The sequence below is a fragment of the Rhinolophus sinicus genome, linkage group LG09 (assembly GCF_036562045.2).
Source record: "Rhinolophus sinicus isolate RSC01 linkage group LG09, ASM3656204v1, whole genome shotgun sequence".
In the NCBI taxonomy this organism is placed as follows: Eukaryota; Metazoa; Chordata; class Mammalia; order Chiroptera; family Rhinolophidae; genus Rhinolophus; species Rhinolophus sinicus.
Genome location: NC_133758.1, coordinates 88,275,196 through 88,289,990, shown reverse-complemented (window position 1 = coordinate 88,289,990; position 14,795 = coordinate 88,275,196). Strand labels below are relative to the sequence as shown.

At 37.3% G+C, this 14,795-nt stretch overlaps 1 protein-coding gene across 1 annotated transcript in view; it reads left to right on the top strand.

The window, feature by feature from the left end:
- COL28A1 (collagen type XXVIII alpha 1 chain) overlaps positions 1 to 14,795 on the top strand; it is a 149,833-nt gene that overhangs the window by 4,883 nt on the left and 130,155 nt on the right. Inside the window, exons 4-7 of the mRNA XM_019729778.2 lie at positions 5,771 to 5,791; positions 7,377 to 7,433; positions 9,081 to 9,134; positions 11,096 to 11,137. Of these exons, the coding sequence (XP_019585337.2) occupies positions 5,771 to 5,791; positions 7,377 to 7,433; positions 9,081 to 9,134; positions 11,096 to 11,137 (174 nt within the window). The remainder of the gene's footprint in view (positions 1 to 5,770; positions 5,792 to 7,376; positions 7,434 to 9,080; positions 9,135 to 11,095; positions 11,138 to 14,795) is intronic.

Below are 14,795 nucleotides of genomic sequence, written 5' to 3'. Positions count from 1 at the left end.
AGTTTACACTTGATAAAAAATTGGGGAAATACCAGGTTCATTCTCTGGAATTGCATTCCTAACTTTATTGCTAGTCAATGCTAAAGATTTGGGAAGGATTAATTTCTAATAACACTCCTTAGACTTCTGTTTAAACATCCTAGGATCATTGAACACTACTAACTTACATTTAATTTGTGGTCAACTTGTGGTGTGCTATATTTGTGCTAAGTTGGTCTTTTTCCATTCCCCATGTGCAGAAATATTTTTTGACTTCGTCTCACCTATTGCCATATTATGCTCAAGCAGAGTTCATAGACTTCAAATTTTTAAAAAAATTATCTCGTTTTTTTTGGGCATTAACAAGGCCACCCAATGTAAAATAACCTATAACACGCAGTCACCAAACCATTTCTCACATCAGATCAATGAGCCCCACTTGATTGGTCCAATTAACTGTGTCAATGCTTTTCTTTATTGGTTGCTTAGCTGTGTGTGAGAGCCTTTCCTTGCTGCTTGGGAAAACACAAGGCAAAGCAATGAAAATGAAATCCCTCTTCACAATATTTCTCAAGGAGAAAACTCCTGGGAGAAAAGATGGTTGATTTATTAAGTGTTAAAAAATTGATTTTCTTAAAAATATTGATTTTCTTTGGTTTCTCAAGAAGAGGGCAAGACAAATGTGTCCCTTCGGAACTGAACATTTCATATGGCTGTTTTCTGTACGCTGAAAAAAAACCTCATGCTCCATTTCAAAGATTGTTTTGCCCCTTTTGCCCTTTCCTCAATCCTTCTCTCTAACATTACTCTTACTTTTTTTTTTATTTTTTTTTCTCAATTGTTTTCAGCATGAGACACTGAGTTTTTCTGATCTAAATAATAACCATGCCTTGAGTGCTTTCTGTATTAGGCATTGTTCTGAGCACTTTATATATTTTATATTATTTAATGTTGACAACAACCTTGTGATGTGGGTACTGCTATCATCATCATTTTACAGTTGAAAATTCAAGGCCAGGCAGAGACCCCAGAGTTCTGCGTGCCTAACCCTGTAAAGTCACATTGAGAGGGGAAATGGTAGCTTGTGGCGAGTGCTGTCTCTGAGCATCTCTTCTGCGTGGAAGGGAACCACGCAGGTGCTTGGTGCCTGTGCCGTAATTTGAGTCCTCACCACTGAACTGAAAACAGAAGGTTCCAGCATGTGTGGGACAGTACCCTGGGGATGTGATAAGGAGTTGCCTGTTGCTGACTGTAGAAGATGCAGGACAGGAAGCACCCTTGTTTGGCCAGATGTGGGGCTCAGGAAGTTCATTCTCTCTCTAGACACACCCTCACCCAGAGCTCCTGCCCAACTGAGAACACAGGCGCTTGGCAGCAGACTCCAAGCAAGGCTGTTTGTTTGTTTCTGGGGAAACCAAAAACTGACCAAGCGTCCTAATGACTCTGCTCTTCCTTAGCATCCTGTGGTTTCAGCTTGTTTGTTCAGATGGAAGCTCTGTGAATAGCCACTTCTTAGAAGGAGTTGCTGCTTTCCAAACACTTCCTGAATCCAAAGGGCTTATTAGGTTCTCCAAAGAAACATACACCAAGGTTTAATATTTCAGGTTGCCACCATCTAGAAGGCAGAACTTGACTTTTCATCAGACCATTGGAAAAATTCCTCATCTAATCTATGTCTATTACATCATAAGTCGAATTTTTTAGCTTTTTATTTTGAAAGAATTATGTAGTTGACTTCAAAAAAATAAGGTAATCAGGTATAACTCTAGTACGAAACTGCATCTACTTAAAGTACAGAATCCCATGAGTTTTGATAGGTGTGTTTGCCCACGAAACTGCCAACACTAGTAACATCCAGAATGTCTCTAGTACCCCCAAAAGTGTCCTCATGCCTCTTTGCAATACATCCTCCCCTCACCCTTGAGCTTCCACTGATCTGACTCCTCACTCTAGTGCACACACTTCAGAATTTTACGTAAATAATCTCATACAGTGTGGACCCTTTTCGTGTCAGGCTTCTTATTCCCAGAATAACGATTTTAAAATTCATCTGGGTTGTTGTTTTGTATCAGCACTTTATTCCCTTTGATTGCGGAGTAGACTTTAGTTGAAATTATGGGCATGAGTGTCCACCATGACCAGGTCTTGCAGGAGCCAAGACAAATCAAGGAATCACTGCATGTTCCTTGGCACCTCTAGGAAGGAGTACCAGGGAAGAACCCCATGAAAACATTTCAGGTCTGAATCACCCAAGACAGACCTGATGATTCTTAATTGAAAAATATATTCTATTATTATTTACATAACGGAATTGAAACCTAAGGAACAGATTCAACCCAATCTCCTGGATCTATTACTTGGTCCTTTAGAAGAGAAAGAGAGAGTATGTGAAGATTAAAAAAAAAAAAAAATTATTTATCACCTTTGATATTAAATATTCTAAAAAGCCTTTATGGGAATAAAGCCTGTGACAAATTGGTCTCTTTCTCTGAAAATTACTAAGAAAAACATCAATTTAGTGTTTTCCTTTACATACCAAAAGGAATCAACTTGATAATTTCTATATCCGTTAGAATCCTATGCTTTATCAATTTTTTTAAGTATAGTCCACTTCCCAGTTATTCAAGGCTTCCTCTGTTTAGGAACTCATTTCTGTTTCTTGTTTAAGATTTTTTTTTTTAATTAAAGATTATTGGGGTGACTATGGTTAGTACAGTTACATAGGTTTCAGGTGTACGATTCTGTAAACATCATCCATATATCACATTGTGTGTTCACTACCCAGATTTTATAAAGGCTATTTTGCTACTATATTAAGCTGAAAATATATATATTTTTTTGTCATAGAGTTTGTAATCCTTGCCTAGAAAGTTCTTTATTCCCATTCTGTTTTCTGTCATGTTATAACTTTGATACCTTCTTCACATTTCCTCTGTCCCCTCCTCATAGCATTGACTTAATCATAGTCATTCACAAAATTAGCAATTCCATGCTAGCCTTCTCCTTTCCCATATATGCCATCATAAAACTCTGACTCCATTAATAAAATGCACTTTCTTTCACTCTAGTGAAGGCCTTTCTCTATTTATCCTTTTCATTTAAAACACATTATCCACCTAGACCTTCACTGAACATGTCCTTCCCTCTGGCTTCGACCATGTTCTCCCAGTTCTTCTCCACACAGCTTGCCTCTCAGCCAAGGCGAAAGTTCTCTCTACTTCTGAAGTCCTCCAGCTCTGTCCACACAGGCCTTTCCATCCATTCTTTGAAAATGTCCCTCCTCACTGTCTCCTTTGTCTCATTGCCCACACAAGTCTTTATGCCTTTTTCCTCATAAACTTTGACATATAGAACAGCATTCCATCAATGAGTTGGTCCTTTGCATTCCTCTCTTCAAAATTATCCAGAAAACCCACCTATTCCAAGAAATGATCTTGTTGTGCCCCCCCCTCCCAATCTAGGATCTCCTTCCCACGCTGCTTACTGTGAGCTGTCTGTTTTCTGTCACTGGGGCTTATAGACTATAAGAGCCCTTAGGGATGAAGCTTTGTTCATTGTTTAAAACAGTCTTATCTATTGTGCAGTTTGGGGTCCTCTTGATTTCCATGGAAATATAAATTCCAACAAACACAAAATCAAATTAGCTCCAAAAATAATTAGTTAGTTGTGTTGTTACAGTTTTAATCCTCGTGGCATATATTTTAAAGGTATTATTTACGGCAAAGCGGAAATTGAATTTTCAAAAAGCGAAAAAAGTGTAAAATTACATCAGGCACAGTAGCAGCTGAATTCATGAGTTTAAAATTGATAAGGCTATTATGTATTATAAAAAAGATTATAAAGTGACAAAAACTTTGAATTTTTCTTTCTTTCAGTAGTTGTTCTCAAATATTACAATTTGACTTGTATTATTAGTCATGTTATTGTCTGTCTTGCACTCCTTTCAAATTCCTTTTCCTTCTCTCCTTCCCAGAAGAAACCAAGCTTCTGACATGTATTTTAAATATTTTTATAATTCAGATCACATTGCTTTTTCACTCAATGTTTTTGGAAAATTTTCTATGTTGAAATATGCATATCCAATGTACTCACTTTAGCTGCTAAATAGTATTTCCATTCCACTATTGATGGATATTGTAATTATTTCCAATTTTTTACTATTAAAAACAACGAATGCTGAAATGTACAAGAATTTCTCTAGGGTGTGTCCGGAAGGGTTGCCAGGATAACAGGTAGAAACAAGAACATATCCTGGGCAGCCTAGAGACAAAGCATGCTCATCTTCAGCTTTCTAAGCACAGCCAAATGTTCTGGAGAAGGGTAGTGCCATTTTACACTGAGACTGTCAGTGTACGCGTATCTGAGTTCCTCTTTCTCCACTTGACCTACTAATTCTTAAAGAAACAAGTATCTCACCTTCTTTCAGCCTAGATTTATACTGGCTAGTAATAAAAATCATCGGGGTGGGAAGGGGTGGAGGAAAAGGGAAAGAGGACCACAGGTGAAACCCTGAATTTTGTAGAAAGAGTCTGTGAACAGAGTTTTACAGCTCCCAAGACTCTGTGATCAAACTTTCTCATTTTATATATGTGGAGAATGACCTGGAAGGATTATATGACTTGCCCAAGGCAACACGAGTAATTAATAGTGGAAACAGAATGAAAACCCTGGATGACAATTCCCAGCCTCATTTTCCCTCCCATTAAATTGAGTCACTTAAAACGTTTTGCTGTACCTTCCCTCTATGTTGTTAGCTTGTATGGATGTACAAATAAAGTAAAAACAAAACTAAAAGAATGCAGAATCCTCCATAAAGGTACAACTCTGACTTTAACGTCCTCATTTCATCCTTCATTTTTAATATCTTGCAACAAATATTCTAGTGCTGTTTTATGTCAGTTTCCCATTTTATTCTGTGTAAGTTACCCCTTCAGATTCAGTCATAGGCATTCCGTTGACACATAATATCTACCTGAAGAAAGCAATAGTTCTATCTGTAAACATAGGTTACATTTTCCCCCCACTGTTTGACTTTAGACAGGGGCTTCAGTGCACTTATCAAATAATATGCACTGAACTGCAGTGGGGTAGTGAGGCCTAAATATTGGACAAAAACCAGATTGTGGATTTCTCTAAAATTAGGAATTTAAAGTAGTTTTGACAGATATTCTTGCTAATTCATTTCTGTATGGATAAGTATGAAGTAGCACTGAACTTGGTCAGGCAGCTCAGCCCAAGTGTGTGACCTTGGACAAGTCATAACTCTTTGAACCTAAGTTTCCTTAGTACAAAATATCGACCTGGTTGACTTCTAAGGCTCGTTACCATTGATGAAGTTATGACCACAAAATTAATGTTTTAATGCGCCCCCAAAATACATATATGTATAAAGATGGAAAAATAAAAGATGAGAAAATACACAATTATATATTCTGCCTAAGTCTTTGCAAGTAAAAGTAAGAAATTTCTCATTATGACTGATTCAAGCTTATAGCCAAATTATGGAGATGATAGAGCTGATAAAAGAAATAAAATATAAGCATAGGATGCAATAGGATAAAGTTTCTCGACAACAGAATAATTCTGATGTTAGTGTCCTTCGTGTCTCCTATTGTTTTGTGGCTCCGAGTATGCCTTGGCTGGTTGGCTTTATTGCTTTCACAAGGTTAAAAAGGCTGACTTGCTATTCTTCTTGGAAACTGCATATCCCATAGGGAATAATTAAGATTAATAAGAAGTTGGAAGCAGAGCCATGAATTCAGTTAATGTTTCATTCTTTTTTCCCTCCTAGGATATCTTATTTGAAAAAAAGGTAAGTATCACATGCCTTGATTACTATGAATTACTCTAAAAGCTTGCATTATCAAATCAGCATTAGAAGATAAGGTATGACTAAATAAAAAGGCTTAGCTATTTTTCAAAAGATCCACTTTATTTCTAGTTAGCCATCTGATTTCTCCTTTTAGGCCACCATATCCACTGCAGGTTGGAAAAATTTGAAAAATGTCATGTGATTTTAGACACTGATTTTAGAAATTATTAATAACCAAATGGCATAGTTTTTGCTTGCTGTGATGTGACTTCCTTTATTCTAAGGATGTGTCTGACACCAGCTACTGGTGGTGGGCGGGCGTGGGGGTGGGGGTCCTCCACTTTGGGACGTGTTCCTGGTGTTGGCCAATTAGGCAGCGTCACCGCTAAAAGGCAGAATTCAGAGTCACCCCCTGCTGCCTGCCGATTGACTTTAAGCTCATTCTTTCCGATGGTTGGTGGAAAGCGAACCAAGTGGCCAAGGAGCTGGCCAACGTGGGTGGGATTGGATACTACTTAGCACAATAGATGACCACCAGCTTACCTAAGATTCCTATACTGAATATGTATTTCTTAGCACAAGGAGTTTGGAACATCTGAACTTAGTTGGATAAACTGCTTATTTAACATCAGAAAATTTACAAGTATTAGCATTATATAAAACAATAGAAGCCAACCAAAACTTATACAGCACATTTCATTGACTTATACAAGGTCAGATACACTATTATTTTATGTGGCATTAGAGCAGGAAATAACTCTGCCGATTAAACTATGACGCTGTGCCTTCTTATCAATTACAAATTTTCATTTTATACTTACGTAAAGAGCCATTTTAGATTTATATAGAAATAGAATTTTAGATCCTGTATCGCTTTGGGGCATACACATCAGAGAAAAATATAAGCAAACTGAATTGGTTATTTCTCAAACTTCTTCACATGCAGAGTCTAAATCTTCTGAAGCACTTTTTGTCTCAGTCCTTGATGTACTTGTTTTTTCATAAAATACCAGCCTCTGTGCCATCAACAGTATTGGTGATGCAGCATTTCTTAAGAGTGCACCAGGAGTGTCTCTGGGGATTGCTTCCATTTCATTCTGTAAATTTTAAAGTGCATGTGCAGAACTCAGCAGCTTCACCCTGACTGGGCTCACTCTGATGTCAGAGGTGTTAAAATAAGGAAAAATGTGTGTGAGAATGGATGAAATATGTTATAAATCAAATGTTGTCCTTTGCTGAGAAAAGGAATGTTTGATATCTGTGTATTATTGAGCTTTGATACGTTGTATAAAAGAGAAACAGCAGAAATTCTAAGAGTCCACTGAAAATGTTTATTTTCCCCTTAGAAACTAGATGATGATATATAGTCTGTTTTATTTAATCAGGGCAACATTTAATAACACTTTATTAGCTGGCTCTCACTAGATCTGAGTTTTCCTAGAATAATTTAGTAGGGAGAGCAAATCTCTATAAACTTACAAGGTAAAATACCTTCAAGGGAATGTTCCATTCAGTACTGTACTGAATAAGATTTGAAATGTTGTCTTTCACTATGTGTTAAAGTTGTATTTCATTATTGATTCAGTGTGAACGCAAGATTTGTGAATGCGAGAAGGGGGATCCCGGCAATCCAGGGCTTCCTGTGAGTATATTTCTCTTCTGAATTTAGGGTCAAGTTCAGGAAGTCCTAGCAATGATCACACTACTCACACTTGAAAACTGCAGGGCTATTTCGTGCCGTCAGAAAGCAGTTGTATGCCAATAGCCCCAAAAAGAAGGAAATGCTCTTTCTCTCTTTTATTCCTAAAGGGATACATTCTGTCTTTAGAAATAAGCCTGGGATTTTACTGACCTGAACTACGGACAGACTTGGTTTAAAATGATGTTATTCCCCAAAGGATATTTTAGCATCACTTCTTATGTGACAACTGAGGCCAGAATTTCTCAGTACTGAAGTGAAAATACAGAAAGAGGTCATCCAAATCCTCAGTGCTTTAGGCAAAGCTTTATTCACTTCACCTAGAAGTATGTAACACAGATCTCTCTGGAAGGTAATTGTGTCTTTACATGTACCCAAGGGCAACACTGTGTGGTCTTGTGTGGAGAAAGCTCTGGTCAGAAAGCTTTGGGGATTAGAGGGAATTCCGTGACATGGAAGTAACCACTTGGCAACCAAAGGGAAATGGCAGGATTTACTCTGATAATTCAATACTTAATAAAATAATCCCAATAGGAGTGGTTTCTTTACATTCTAGCCTAATATCTGGTAGGTGCCATGTCTGTTTTGGGAGGGCATTTGAAGTGACATCATAATTACTGGAGAAGCTGGACATTTCTCTAACACCAGATCATCAGAAAGCATCCATTGGCTCATTCAATATTTCATTTATTTATGTGATTCCAAATCTTAAAGTTCAGAAGCCCAGTGGAGATATTTCACAAAAATGCATGGATAAATTTTAAGAACTAATACTTGTATTTGGGGGGTGGAGAGGAAAATGGGTTTTCTGAACTTCTTAGACTGTGACAAGTTTTACTTTGAGACTGGAGTCTGAAGCATGTACTTTTCCAAATCTTTCTACCTATCAAGGCAGTAGAAAGTGAGGATGTGTGTTTGTCTTTTTCCTTCAAAATACAAAGTTAGATACATTACATGATAGTGTGGCAACCAGTAGAAGCTGACTTTAGCCAAAGCAAAGCTTTCCCCTCTTATAAAGTCTTAGTTTATAATTATTATACTAATGGATTACCAGTGGAAGATTTACTCGTGATATTCAATTATGTTTTCGAATGAAAGTAAGAAAACTTGCAACTGCTGAGCTAATCTAACAAGTTCAGTCAATCAATACTCTTAGAGGAGATTGTACCATGTTTTAATAAGGATAGCCATAGAACTCTGTTATTTAGCATTTATTGGGTGCCCCCAAAAGCAGTTCTCAGAAAAGTGAGCTTTTTGGTGGTTTGAGAATAGGAAAATAGAGCACCTTTCTGGAACAGGACTTGGAGAACTCTCTTCTTCCACCTTTTGAGATTGTCCCTTGGGTATCAGGGAGAGAGGACATTATTCTCTTTTGAGCAAATCTAGAGAAACTGCCTATTCAGCACAGTGCACCCTTTCTGGTGTGTAGTGAGAGAGAGAATAGACTCGACTCTCTGCTTGGTAGGTACATTTTTTTTTTTTTACAATCTTACCTCACTTTATGGTATGAAGCTGAACAGAAATTATTATAAGAAGTAGTAAATTAATAGAATGGCTGCTCAATATAATCTTGTTTCCCTTTGTCTTCAGGGTACCCATGGAAACCCAGGTATCAAAGGTGAGCGAGGACCAAAAGGAAATCCGGTAAATGAACAAACAGCTTTTCTTTAAACCAGTGTATTGTCTTCTAGATTTATTTAAAGAACAAAAATTAAGAAAGAAAAAGAGCTTTGTAGTATATGTGAATGCCAAAAATCTGATGATTTCTGCAAAGAATACAGGATGTGCCTACATTATCTATCTGGTTTGTGTTAGCTTGCATTTACAAATTCTGAGTAACCTATGACCATTTTAGTCTATACCTTTTGGAAACTTTGGGACCCAATAACTAGAAACTTGTAATTAAATAATGGTGTCCCAAGTTAATTAGCACAATATTCCATGAATTATTAGGACATGTTCCATATTAAATTGACAAAGGCAATTTATGGATCTAGTATGTGGATAACTGACCTACAATAATAATATTAGGTTGGTGCAAAAGTAATTGCAGTTTAAAAAGTTAAAAATAATTGCAAAAACCGCAATTACTTTTGCACCAACCTAATAGAAAAAAAATAACCCAAACAGGTTGTCTTTCACTCCCAGACTATCTTCAGGCATTTCCCCACTTCTTTTCTGTGTGTAGCTGTCAAAATAATTCTAGGCTAATTTTGTAAATTATGTGTTCAGATTGATGTTGGGAAGATGGCGTGTGTCAAATTCAAGTGTGACTGCAGGAGTCACAGGACAGAGATTAGCAGATATAACTATGTGGAAATTTAAGGCAAAATTCCATATAATGAAAAATCATTACAAGAGGAAAATATACAGGGAAATGTTCACGTCAAATATAATTGGCATTAGGTTAATTTCTATAGTTTGTAACAACTTAATAAAATGGATGAGAAAATATCAAGCCTCTAATAATTAAATGGTCAAAGGACACAAACAGTTTTCAAGAGAGGAAATAAAACCAGTAAATAAAGAAATAGAAAAATATTTAATTTCACTAGATAATGAATGAAATTTAAATAGAGATAATGACCGTACCTTTTAATACTAACTATTCACACTGTAGAAACTTTGGAGTCTAGGTTGTTAGGTTGTTGTTTTTTTGGGGGGAAGGGCAAGAGCAACTTTATAGTTCACCTAGTCTTTTTTTTTCTGTAATTCAAATTTTTAAAAACGTTTCTTTTTTATATTAGTTAACACAGCAATATTAAAATAATAATAACTAATGAGAACAATATGGTGAAACTGCTCTTCATTGCAAAGGTAACTTGGCATAAACATTTTGGAAAGCAATTAGGTACTATATAAGAGACTTCAAAAATTCAAAATTTGGACCCAATAGTTCATTTCTGAGAATATATTTAGGGAAATAATTAAAAACATAATAAGTTAGATTCATGGAGGTGTTTTTGCCAGTTGCCTGCTTGTCAAAGAAAGTGAATGTAAAGTATCCTTGGGTGGCTTTACAACACACACACACACACACACACACACACACACACACACACACACACCTCTATCCTCACTCACTTTATGTTAGGCCAAATTCATGCCATCATGTCTTCTTTTTGTTTTGTTGAATACCTGTTATAAGTTGATGTTCACATTTCATTTATTTGGCTTGCAATTTTGTGCCACATAATATATTTTCCTAAGTCTTGCTGAAATCAAGCAATCACTCTTCGGGACATTTTAGAAAACATTCCAAAACCCCCTGGAGGAAAGCCAGAGTGGCTGCTTCCCAGTGGGTACAACGCTATATCTGAGAACAACGACCGTGTTGTTAACCTGCCATGCAAGACGGACCCAAGCTGTGAAATGTACCTGGGTCCTGCACCCTCTATGTCTGGCTTTACTCCAAATGGCCACGTCTATCTGAGCTGCTGTTTTTCTCCCTTGACTGCACGGTGAAAATGCCAGTGAGAAAGGCCAAAGAGCCTTCCCCATTGGGTTAATTCATTAATCTGGGAATTCTGAAGAATGCATTTGATGGAGCAATCAGTCCCTCATCAGGGCTGTGGAATCTGACTTGAGTTTTTTGTTTGTCACAGGGTGATGCTCAAAAAGGGGAACCTGGAGAAAAAGGCCCAGGGGTATGTACACAACTGGAATGCCTTCCTAAGAAAGTAATCTAAGATGCTAAGTTTCTGTAATGTATCATTTTGACCCCTGTAGTACAAGTGCAAAAATGATTTCTATCTGCATGTGTTTGTGATGGCTTAGGCAATCAAACAGATATGATCTTAGTAGTAGAAATTAAGGAGAAAATACTCTGCTCAACAGGACAAGTGGTCAACCACATGACATTCCCTGACACTGAATTTGAGACTTGTGAAAGGCTCAACGCAGAAAAATATTTTATTTCAGTTCTTGTGGGGTTTTTTTTTCCCCAGTAAAGAGTAAATTAAAATTCTGGAAGCATAAAATTACATAATCTAAATGATGCTTTGTAAATCCAATTCTACAGACCAAAAGAAAGAGATCATTCTTGTTGATTTATTATCTCTAAAATTAGAATATGTCTGAGATTTCCTAAGAAATAATTACAGAAATTTTTTTCGTTTGCATTTTTCTGGGGAATTGCAGTAGTGTAGTGCATAGCAGAGAAGTGGACAGGAAATAAAAAGGAGGCCATGTTATAGTTCTCCTCTGTTGGTCCCCTTAGATGAAAGCCCAAGACTCAGACCCAGAGGTTTTTAAAACTTTCCTTTTGGTGTTTGTAGTCAATTTCATGAAAAAGTCTGATACAAAGTTTGATCATTTCAATGAAAATTCATTCAGAAATCTGTATTATTCATTCAGGAAACATTTCTTAGATATCTTCCACATATAAAGCATCCTGTTAGGTGCAAAGGAAACTAAGACAAAGCATTTACCTTTTTGAAAAGTTTATCTCGTAGGGGAGAGAAGATATTTAGAATAGCTATGATATGAAGCAGAGTGTCAGAACGTTGTAGAAACTGTATGCACAAAATATTCTGGGCGTTCAGAGATTAGAGTTGCCAGGGTAGGTTGTACGGGATGGCCCCTGGAGAGTGTAGGATTGTGACAGGAAAGGACAGCACAGGAAGACAGAAGGGACCAGTCACTCCAGGTGCAGGGTGCCGTGAGCAGCAACCTGGGGACAGCACTACAGGGGAAAGGTGAGACAGGGTGCTGGAGAAGAGTGCCGTCAGACACAGCCCGAAGGTCATAATGGGTACTGAATGTGGGCTTTGAGGTCTGGGCTTTGCTAGGTGATGGGCAGTGCCCCCACCCCACAGATATTAGATGCTGCCTATGACCCAAGGGATGAGTATTGGGAGATTAATCTGATGTGGCTCTAAAAGAGGATCTGAAGTGGGAACAAGCAAAAGGAAAGAGCATTTAGAAGGTTTGCTGCTACAGCCTACGTGAGAGATAACGGACATGGGCTAGAGCCACTCTGGCCAATATGAAAGCCTTGAGCCATATGTGCTTACCGAGCAGCTGCAACACGGCTAGGCTGAATTGAGGGGTGCTGTAGCAATGAAATAGCACACTAGAGTTTGATGACTTAGTGTCCGAAAAAAAAAAATAGATGTAACCTATCTCACTGATAATGTTTTATATTGATTACATGTCGAAATGATAGTATTTTGGACCTATTCAGATTAATACAAGATATTATTAAAACTTAATTTTACATGTGCATCGTTGGTTTCTAATATGGATGTTAGGGAATTTAAAATTACACTCGTGGCTCGCATTTGAGGCTCACGTTATACTGAACAGAATTGGGCTGTACTGATGACATCATATGATAGAAAGGAGAACACTGAAAGGGTAGAATTTTCTACATGAAAGGGTAGAAAAGATAGGATGTGATGACTAACTCTAACTCATACATTCAACAAATACTTATTGAGCACTTTCTCTGTTGGGCCCTGGGATCCAGGAGTGAGCAAGGCAGATGGTCCCTCTTTTATAAAGTGTTCTTGCAGGGGGAGGCAATATATAGGCAAACCAATGAATATGATTCGCAGTAAATGAGAAGTGTTATGAAAATATAAATCAAGGTCACGAGGGTGTTCTAGGCAGAAAGAGCAGCAGGGACAAATGCTTTGAGGTGGAAACAAGCATGGCAGGCTCAGGAAGTGGAAAGAAAGTCAGAACTGGAGGAAGAACCGTGAGAGACGAGACTACAGAGGTAGGCAGGGGCTGGATCCCATAGGGCTTGGTTGGTTAGGGTAAGGAGAGTAAATTTAAAACTAAGTGCAGTGGAAGCTGTTGGAGATTTTTAATTCGTTGAGTTAAAGGAATATAAGGGGCAAGTGGAGAGAAAAGATGATTATAAACTTTTGATCCTGAGTGATTTGAAATACCATTGGTACCATTAATGAAAGTAGGAAAATCAGAAATAAATTTGGCAGAGACAGACGAGTGCAGTTTTGGGTATTTTAAATTTGAATATTTAAAAATTAATAATTAAGATGCCATGAAAGGAAGAAGGAAGGAAGCAAGGGAGGGAGGGAGGGAGGAAAGCAGGAAGGGAGCTGATAGCAACCAAATAAATTTACCAGAGATTTCAGAAAAGAAAGCAGGAAAAAAAGAGAACAGAATACTATAAAAAGTAATAAACTTGTAAACTGTATTGGTTCCTTCCTAAATACAATGTTAACTCTTAACATAAAGTAATGACAGAATTTTAAATGTTGTGTGTTGTAAGCGGTGGATCGTACCCCAAGTTTTCTGAGATTGGAAGTCTAGCTTCCTTAGCACTGCTCACATGACTTGTTTTAATAGAGAACCCTAATTTTACTATTTATAATGTTGTCCTTAATTTTAAGCATGATACTAAAATGTAAACCATTTATGTGAATAAATGTTTCAAAAAATGGGTTAAACTGTAGCAATATTGTCTTGGACTAGTTCTATTTTTATCTTCTATGTCTCAGCGACCACCCATTTGGAAAGAAGTGTTATTTCCTCCCTGAAGTTTTCCTTTTTACCTTTTGTAAAAAAGTCACATACAGAACAAAATTTTGTAGTCTGACTCACGTCACTGCAAGAATAGCTTGTTTATTCCACTGCTTTCTCCAGCCCACTTAAAACATGTCTTACAATTCTATTTTCATACTTGAAAACTACAGTTGTATGAAATCCTATTTGAAAAAGATTGCTGTTGCTTAAAGTTGGTAAATTCCCAGTCTATTTAATATTCAGTATTGTATTATTTAAAGGGCTTATGAGCAGCGACACAATGATGAGGGCTGTGCAGCATTCCCCAGAGTGACGCAGAAGAGGAACAGAAGGAACAGAAGCACCGGCCCCTTATTTAGCATGAGATAAAATATAGTAACTTAAAGGTCACTGGCTCATTAGGGTTGATAAAGGAACCATTCATATCCTTGATGTTTATATTCTAGACCAAATTTGAAAGGAGGATCGTAATGGATATAAATGTTTGTGTACATCTTAAAGGCCATTATCTTAGCTCATTTTCCAATCCAGTTTCTCTACCAGTCTCTCTGAAACCTTCTCAGCTATGATAGCGCATCATTTAAAAGTCCATACAACAATTTTGAAAGGAACACGATAGGTCTTCACTTCTACAATGAGTTTCAGTGTATAGTCTCTCCTTCAGCTTCAGGCCAAGGGGCAAGAAAGTGGGTTTGAAAAAAAATACCCGGAAATGAGAATAGAATGTCATAAAGTGAAAAACAGGTTCTAGTAAATACACATTCCCTAAGCTCAAAGCACAGTGAATTAGTTCACATATATGGTCTTATT